Source organism: Triticum urartu, unplaced genomic scaffold (genome assembly GCF_003073215.2).
Source record: "Triticum urartu cultivar G1812 unplaced genomic scaffold, Tu2.1 TuUngrouped_contig_3014, whole genome shotgun sequence".
In the NCBI taxonomy this organism is placed as follows: domain Eukaryota; kingdom Viridiplantae; phylum Streptophyta; class Magnoliopsida; order Poales; family Poaceae; genus Triticum; species Triticum urartu.
The window spans coordinates 28,014-37,898 of record NW_024113525.1 but is presented as its reverse complement, the minus strand read 5'-3'; the positions used below and the strand labels follow the sequence as shown (position 1 = coordinate 37,898).

Here is a 9,885-nt window from a genome sequence, read left to right as displayed (position 1 = left end):
GAGTCTTGTTGGTTATTATGTTCTTTCGTTTTAACAACTTAGTTTCCTTCGGTAAAAAAGTTACCAACATGTTTATATTGCAAGTTATCGGTTATGCGGTGCTTATATTATCATGTTATTTACACACAAAAAATATTGGGGATGTTTTGAACAACTTTTCCCGGGACAAAAAGTTATCATGGTGATTCTAGGTAACCTATCAAGCCCGTAGTGCTTAAAATATCATACTATTTACACAAAATTTATCAGGGGTATGTTTCAGCAAATACCCCCCCCCCCCCCCCCCGGGGCAAAAACACTTCATGGGGTTTCGGTTTCAGCAACAAATCCCCTCCCCCTCCACGGGTCAAAAACTTATCATGGTGTTTAGTTATCGCAGTGCATATGTTTTCATGCTATTTACACATAAAAATGCCAGGGGAGGGAGGTATACTACCGTGCTATTTACACAGAAGATACCGGAGTATATTTTCAAAAAAAAAATCCCTACGGTCAAAGTTGCCATGGTGTTTTTACCTCAGTTATCAGATGTGCGCTGCGTATATTACCATCTATTTATACATAAATTATCGGATATCTTTTCACATTTGTCTTCCCCAATGGTTAAAGTTACCACACTGTTTGTATCTAAATTGTCAGGTCTATGGCGTGAATGTTATCGTGCTATTTACAGAAATTACCGGGGGACGGGTTCAACAAATTTATTCCCAATGATCAAAGTTATCACGAACATGTCAAAAACAGTATTTCCCTTAGCTTGCTCAACAATGAGTGTCATAGATGAGGTGGTTAGCTCCCTTTGTTGATTACTTGTAGACCAAAGATCAAATCCTAGTCCAAGCATTATTTTTGTCGAAAATGGGGAAGGCGCATGGGCCATAATTGACAATTAGGAAAATTAGGAAGGCAAGGCGCGTGTGGCAGTTTCGTAATCTGCCACACGGTTGCCATATACATATTTCGATTTAATTATGATGTGTGTTAATTTCAGTTTAATATCGACTCGGTGTAGTTTCTTGTATAGATCGGTTTAATCCATCGGGGGGTCGCGACAAGGGCTAGGACAATTTCTAATAATTAACGCCGATGGAATTTCGAGCATCCCCTGCAACCTCCTTTCTGAAAACGGGGGCAAAGTCTTGCCTCACTTCTTGGCTAAGAAGAATGGTACTCATTTAATTAGTGAAAGACTAGGCGAAAACTGACAAACACCCATAGCGAGCGATTGTCATAGGACAAGACAATCTCGAGGGCACGCACCACCGATCTAGCACACGACATATACACTAGACACACCTCGTTGAAGAACACCATCGAGATTGGACACAAGCGTCACGACCACCGGTCCTCCTCAAGCAATGACTCCGACTTCACCGTAAGATCTGCCAAGCACGTGCTGACGACAAGGCAACTCCGATTCTGGAGGCGAGCTACAAAGGAGACAGATGCAAGGTCGTCGCCGCGAAGAATTGTCAAGCTGGATGACCCGTCGCCGGTCATCGCCCGGACCTTGCCGCCGCAACTCCAACTTCATGATAACAAATAGACTACGACGACACGCCGAAAAACCGACTACACTGCGCTGAAGCTGTAGCGCTGCGACATGGCCGTCTCTTTTCTTCTTCTTCTTCTTCTTCTTCTTCTTTTTAGCTTGCGGGAAACGACATGGCCATCTCAATGGGATTGCAATCGATGTGAAGGTGAAAACTCCGGAGGTCACTTGAGAAAAAGAGACTGCCGAGAAAAAGAAATGGAGGCCGGTGCACAGAGCATGGTTTGGTTACAGATCGTTAAGATGTCTCTTTAGACATGGTCTGCTACCATCACCAAAACTTTGCAATGGAAGGAGTAACAGAGAAAATGACATAAGTGGCCACAGAAAATGAGAAGGCCCGTGTGAAAGCAAAAATAAATAAATAAATTGCGGAGATTCAGCCTCCGCGAAACCTGACCGCCATTCCCCTTTGTTGCATTGGAAATATTCTTCTGTGGAGATGAACAGAACCAAGTGCCGTGACCATGGTTGCTATCGCCTACAGCCTGAGCATGCAGAGCTTAATTACTTCAGGATACAAAAAAATAGCAGGGCACAGAAAGTAGGCGAAAGATGAAGCAAGCCGCACCTCCACAGATCAGTCTCCCCCATCCTCCAGGCATTTTGAATACGGTCGCCGTCGAAGTTCTGATCGTCTGAATACAGATCTCATGCTATAGACATGCGCAATGCCATGTTCCATGTACGTGCCGGACTGGAATTCAGTAAGGTTTGGTTTGCATCATCATAGTGTACTTCTTTTACACTATCTGGATGAGAACAAAAGGTTGTGTTTGGATTCCTAGTCATACACCACTACTTTACCCTTGTTACTCATGATCAAAGTGCAGGCGCATTCACAAAAAATGGTCTCTCACCAAACAGCTGTGGAAACATGGCTCAGACAAAATTTGAATTGCCAATGGTAGCCTGTCCCACATGCCATAGATATAAGAGGGGGATCAAGTTCACAAAAAGTTTGGTCACCCACCCGTTCTGGCAAAAAGTAGGCAACAATCCTGCAAAAAATAAATAAATCCACAGGCCATGCCAAACGCTGAAGTTAGAACCAATCCCAAATGGTGGTCAAATTGCTTTGAGTATCACGGAAACTGGCATGCATAACCATGTTGAACACAAGGAAACAAATAATAGGATTTCTTTACTTACCAGGCCAATGAATGATGAGTCCATAACAGAGACAAAAATCAGATATGCACCAGGATGAACAAAGATCATATACTACGTCACGTGCTGCACTCGCCTAAAGAAAAGGATGACAAGTGGGGTTCAGTCCAAATGCAACAATGGATTATTATTAATTTTTTGAAAAATTGTGGTGTTCTTCCGTTTAGATAGTCAATGGCTCAGTATAGGCTTGAAGGTTTAGATGCCCAAAGCCAGTAAAAACACAAACATGTATGTTTAGCTTCCTTGTTGTGTTTTATATCATCTAAACCGTCAGTGTAAGATACACGCTCCATATGACTCATGTTGCTCTTTCAAAAACAAGTATAGAGGAAACTGTATGACGGCTCATGTATACTCTTACCTGCAAACAGGCACAGAACCACTACCTATAAGCTTGTACCTTTGTATAGCTGACATTGGGGCTTCAGACAACACATACTCATGAACTACTTCAGGGTCTACTTGCAGGTCACATTGTTGTGGATGGCATTGCCAGTCTGCTGTATCCACTGTCAGTTTGTTCTGCTCTACATCACCAGAAATCACCACAAGAGCAGGCACCAGATTTGAAGTGGTGGAACCTGCTGCAGTCTCGCATGATGATCTCCCTGTCCTCAATCGCCGACACCATCTTCATCACCACATGGCAGTCCCCACAGACCCGCAGGTTTTTGACAATCTGAAGGGGCGTCCCTGGTGGTGTAGCTATCAGACCAAAGGCAAGAGCCAGCCGCTCACTGTGCGTGACCAGCATGGCTTCCTTCTGCTCTTCTGCCATGTCATGGAGCACAAAGCTCGTGTTCGGACAGTAACCCTCCTGCTTCAACCTGGCTGTCATCGCCTTCAGCTTTGCGTATATCTGGTCGGACAGAGGGTGCGATTTGTCGGAGGCTATAAAGGAATGGACCTTATTCTTGAACTGAATCCAGCTGGATCCAGCTTCCTTCTTCACCTTTTTAGAATCCATGAGCTTCCTCACTTCATCCCTCTCTTTCCACCTCCCTGCGGACGCATAGATGTTGGAGAGCAGCACGTATGTAGCCGAATCGAGCGGTTCAAGCCGATAGCAGCTTCTCTGCGGCCAGCTTCCCAAGCTCAACATTCTTGTGAACTCTGCATGCGCCTAGCAGTGTGCGCCATACCATTGCACCCGCTGGGAAAGGCATGTCTCCGATAAGGTTCATTGTTTCATCCAACTTGCCTGCGCGGCTGTAGAGATCCACCATGCACGCATAATGCTCCATGGTGGGACTGATCTTGTGGTCTCTAACCATGGAATCGAAGTATCGCTGGCCTTCTTGTACAAGTCCAGCATGAGTGCATCCTATGATAACCGCGAGGAATGTGACGCCATCCATCTCGACGCCTGCAGCTTCCATCTGACAGAATGTATCAAGGGCCTCCTTGCTGTAACCGTGCTGCGCATACCCTGATATCATCGAGTTCCATGACACCAAGTCTCTCTCTGTCTGCCTCTCAAAGACACTTCGAGCACTGTCAATGCTCCCTTTTCTTGCATACATGCTGACAAGTGCGCTGCCCACGCAGACAGCGTCCTGGTATCTGTATTTGATCGAAACAGCGTGGAACTGCCTACCCTGGTCAACCCCAGCGGTGGGACTAGCACATGCATCGATGACACTAGAGATAGTAAACTCATTTGGCTTCATGCCTTGCATGGACATCTCCATGAACACATTTGTGGCACCATCGCAGTCGCCAGCTTGGGAATAGCACGACAACATTGCAGACCATGCAACAACGTCCTTCTGGTCAATGGTTTCAAATATAGAGAGGGCTTCTCCAGTGCTTCCAAGCTTTGAGTATGAGGCAAGAAGTGCAGTCCCAACAGACGGTGCATGCTGGTAGTTGGTTTTGATGATCTGGGCATGAATCTGGGGAGGCAAGACTGGCAGTGATGTTGTGAGCATCGTCGAGTAGGTGAACTCATTTGGCTTGACATTGTCTTCTCTCATTCTGCTAAAGAGTGAGGCAGCAAGAGGAATATCACCGTTCTGAATGCATCCGCCTATCATAGCAGTCCATGAAACGACACTCTGAGATCCTGGCATCAGCAAGAAAATGTTGAAAGCATCATCCAGTTCACCGCATTTGCATCAAGGAAATACATCAATTAAAGAGAAACTTTCATAATTAAATTCCTTGAAATCCAATATAGTGGGTTTAGCAACATCTAGGGTTTTATTTCTTTCAATCCCACTTTCATCATAAAGATCTAAATACTCCGAATTTTTGGAACGCCTTCTAGGTAAAGGAAGATCATATTCAGTTTCATCAAGATTCATATTGCAAAACAAAGATTTGATAGGAGACACATCAATAACTTTTAGATCTTCATCTTGATTTTCATAGGAATTCAGTTTAGCGGCCATCTTATTGACTAAGGTAGCTTGCATATCCGAAATTTCAGCAGTCATCTTTTCAAGACGAGCAATTTGGGATCTTATACCATCAAATTCCTTAGACATATAATCGAGCTCTTTATTCATATAACTCATAAAACTTTGTTGTTCCTTAAGCTCGTTTCTAAAGAAATTATTATGCTCAAATTGCAAAACCATAAACTTCCTAACATTGTTTTCGATCTCCTCTAACCTTTTAAGGTGAAGATCACCAAATATAGGTAGAGCCATCGCGACAAACAAGCAATCCAACACACGAGCAAACAAAAGGCAAGCGAGAAAAAGGTAAACGAAAAGAGAGAAGGAGATTGGGAGAGAGAGGGCAAATAAAACAGCAAGGGTGAAGTGGGGGAGAGGAAAACGAGAGGCAAATGGCAACTAATGTAATGCGGGAGATAGGATTGTGATGGGTACTTGGTATGTTGACTTTTGTGCATACTCCCCGGCAACGGCGGCAGAAATTCTTCTTGCTACCTCTTGAGCTTGCGTTGGATTTCCCCGAAGAGGAAAGGATGACGCAGCAGAGTAGCGTAAGTATTTCCCTCAGTTTTTGAGAACCAAGGTATCAATCCAGTAGGAGGCTACACGCAAGTCCCTCGTACCTACACAAAAACAATAGCTCATCGCAACCAACACGATTAGGGGTTGTCAATCCCTTCACGGTCACTTACTGGAGTGAGATCTGATAGAGATGATAGATAATATTTTTGGTATTTTTTGATATAGAGATGCAAAGTAAAAAGTAAAAAGCAAAGTAAAAAGCAAAGCAAGATTAAAGTGATGGAGATTGATATGATGAGAATAGACCCGGGGGCCATAGGTTTCACTAGTGGCTTCTCTCAAGATCATAAGTATTCATGCTAAGATATATGACAATGATGGAGCGTGTCATAATAATGGAAAGGTGGAAAGTTGCATGGCAATATATCTCGGAATGGCTATGGAAATGCCATGATAGGTAGGTATGGTGGCTGTTTTGAGGAAGGTATATGGTGGGTGTATGATACCGGCGAAAAGTGCGCGGTACTAGAGATGCTAGAAATGGTGGAAGGATGGGGAAAATGCGTATAATCCATGGACTCAACATTAATCATAAAGAACTCATATACTTATTGCAAAAATCTAGAAGTTATCAAAGCAAAGTATTACGCGCATGCTCCTAGGGGGATAGATTGGTAGGAAAAGACCATCGCTCGTCCCCGACCACCACTCATAAGGAAGACAATCAATAAATAAAGCATGCTCCGACTCCATCACCTAACGGTTCACCATACGTGCATGCTACGGGAATCACAAACTTTAACACAAGTATTTCTCAAATTCACAACTAATCAACTAGCATGACTCTAATATCACCATCTTCATATCTCAAAACAATTATCAAGCATCAAACTTTTCTTAGTATTCAACGCACTCAAAAGAAAGTTTTACAAATCTTGAATACCAAGCATATTATTATTATTAAGAAAATTACCATGCTATTTAAGAATCTCAAAATAATCTAAGTGAAGCATGAGAGATCAATAGTTTTTATAAAACAAATCCACCACCGTGCTCTAAAAAGATATAAGTGAAGCACTAGAGCAAAACTATAGATATAAGTGAATCACATAGAGTATTCTATCAAATTCCAATTCATGTATGGCTCTCTCACAAGGTGTGTATAGCAAGGATGATTGTGGTAAACTAAAATCAAAGACTAAAATCATACAAGACGCTCCAAGCAAAACACATATCATGTGGTGATAAAAATATAGCTCCAAGTAAAATTACCGATGGAAGTAGACGAAAGAGGGGATGCCTTCCGGGGCATCCCCAAGCTTTGACTTTTTGGTGTCCTTCGATTATCTTGGGGGTTCCATGGGCATCCCCAAGCTTAGGCTCTTGCCACTCCTTGTTCCATAATCCATCAAAAGATTTCACCCAAAACTTGAAAACTTCACAACACAAAACTCAACAAAAATCCCGTGAGCTCCGTTAGCGAAAGAAAACAAAAGACCACTTCAAGGTACTGTAATGAACTCATTCTTTATTTATATTGATGTTAAACCTACTGTATTCCAACTTCTCTATGGTTTATAAACTATTTTACTAGCCATAGATTCATCAAAATAAGCAAACCACACACGAAAAACAGAATCTGTCAAAAACAGAACAGTCTGTAGTAATCTGTAACTAATGCAAACTTCTGGAACTCTGAAAAATCAGAAAAAATAGGACGACCTAGGCAATTTTTATATTGATCAGCAGCAATTGGAATCACTATTTTATCACGTTCTGGTGATTTTTAATAATTTCTTTCCTGAACAGAAAGTTTCTGGAAATTACAGCAAGATCAAATAACTATCATCCAAGAAGATCCTATAGGTTTAACTTGGCACAAACACTAATTAAAAGATAAAACCACATCTAAAATAAGGTAGATGGATTATTTATTCCTAAACATAAACAAAAACAAAAAAAGCTAAAAATAAAATTGGGTTGCCTCCCAACAAGCGATATCGTTTAACGCCCCTAGCTAGGCATAAAAGTGAGGATAGATCTAGGTATTGCCATCTTTGGTAGGCAATCCATGAGTGGCTCTCATGATAGATTCATATGGTAATTTTATTTTCTTTCTAGGGAAGTGTTCCATGCCTTTCTTTAATGGAAATTGGAATCTAATATTCCCTTCCTTCATATCAATAATTGCACCAATCGTTCTAAGGAAAGGTCTACCAAGAATAATAGGGCAAGAAGGATTGCAATCTATATCAAGAACGACAAAATCTATGGGCACATAATTCCTATTTGCAACAATAAGAACATCATTAATTCTTCCCATAGGTTTCTTAATAGTGGAATCCGCAAGGTGCAAGTTTAGAGAGCAATCATCAAAATCGCGGAAATCTAGCAAATCACACAAAGTCTTGGGAATAGTGGAGACACTAGCACCCAAATCACATAAAGCATAAAATTCATGATCCTTAATCTTAATTTTAATAGTTGGTTCCCACTCATCATAAAGTTTTCTAGGGATAGAAACTTCTAACTCAAGTTTTTCTTCATAAGATTGCATCAAGGCATCAACGATATGTTTAGTAAACGCTTTATTTTGACTATAAGCATGAGGAGAATTTAACACGGATTGCAACAAGGAAATACAATCAATTAAAGAGCAACTTTCATAATTAAATTCCTTGAAATCCAAAATAGTGGGTTTAGCAACATGTAGGGTTTTATTCTTTTCAATCCCACTTTTATCAATTTCATCATCAAGATCTAAATACTCCGCCTTCTAGGTAAAGGTGGATCATAATCAGTCTCATCAAGATTCATATTGCAAAACAAAGATTTAATAGGGGACACATCAATAACTTTTAGATCTTCATCTTGATTTTCATAGGAATTGGAAGAACACGCTTTAATAAAGGCATCTTTCGTAGCACGCATCCTAGCGGTTCTTTCCTTGCACTCATCAATGGAAATTCTCATGGCTTTGAGAGACTCATTGATATCATGCTTAGGAGTAATATATCTAAGCTTTAAAGAATCAACATCAAGAGAAATTTTATCAACGTTCCCAGCCAATTCATCAACTTTAAGCAATTTCTCTTTAAGCAAAGCATTGAAATTCTTTTGCGAATTCATAAACCCTTTAACACTAGTCTCAAATTCAGAGGGCATATTATTAAAATTTCAATAAGAGTTGTTGTAGGAATTTCCATAACTATTAGAAGGATTACTAGGATAAGGCTTAGGATTAAAGTTCCCTCTATACGCGTTGTTACCAAAATTATTCCTACCAACAAAATTCACATCCATAGATTCATTATTATTCTTAATCAAAGTAGACAAAGGCATATCATTAGGATCAGAAGAAACACTCTTAGTAGTAAATAATTTCATAAGTTTATCCATCTTTCCACTCGAAACATTGATTTCTTCTATCGCATGCACTTTTTTATTAGTAGATCTTTCAGTGTGCCATTGAGAATAATTAACCATAATATTATCTAGGAGTTTAGTAGCATCTCCTAAAGTGATTTCCATAAAAGTGCCTCCCGCGACCGAATCTAAAAGATTTCTAGAAGAAAAATTCAATCCGGCATAAAAATTTTGTATAATCATCCACAAATTCAAACCATGAGTAGGGCAATTACGTATCATTAATTTCATTCTCTCCCAAGCTTGTGCAACATGTTCATGATCAAGTTGCTTAAAATTCACAATATCGTTTCTAAGAGAGATGATCTTAGCAGGAGGAAAATACTTAGAGATAAAAGCATATTTGCACTTGTTCCAAGAATCAATACTATTTTTAGGCAAAGACGAAAACCAAGCTTTAGCACGATCTCTAAGCGAAAAAGGAAATAGCTTCAATTTAACAATATCATTATCGACATCTTTCTTCTTTTGCATATTACATAAATCAACGAAGCTATTTAGATGAGTAGCGGCATCTTCACTAGGAAGGCCGGTGAATTGATCTTTCATAACAAGATTCAACAAAGCAGTATTGATTTCACAAGATTCGGTATTGGTAAGAGGAGCAATCGGAGCGCTAAGAAAATCATTATTGTTGGTATTGGTAAAGTCACACAATTTGGTATTATCTTGAGCCAACGTGACAGGCAAGCAATCCAACACACGAGCAAACAAAAAGGCAGGCGAGGAAAAGGCAAACGGAAAAAGAGAGGGCGAATAAAACGGCAAGGGTGATGGGGGAGAGGAAATGAGAGGCAAATGGCAAATAAA

At 40.6% G+C, this 9,885-nt stretch overlaps 1 protein-coding gene across 1 annotated transcript; it reads right to left on the bottom strand.

Moving 5' to 3' along the window:
* Positions 1 to 1,818: 1,818 nt before the first annotated feature.
* LOC125527147 (pentatricopeptide repeat-containing protein At2g27610-like) lies at positions 1,819 to 4,835 on the bottom strand. The gene is given in 5 exon segments (XM_048691712.1): positions 1,819 to 2,040; positions 2,124 to 2,553; positions 2,705 to 2,798; positions 3,087 to 3,785; positions 3,787 to 4,835. Coding segments are annotated over 2 exon segments (1,539 nt in total). The 5' UTR covers positions 4,798 to 4,835; the 3' UTR covers positions 1,819 to 2,040; positions 2,124 to 2,553; positions 2,705 to 2,798; positions 3,087 to 3,257.
* Between the last annotated feature and the right edge of the window lie 5,050 nt (positions 4,836 to 9,885).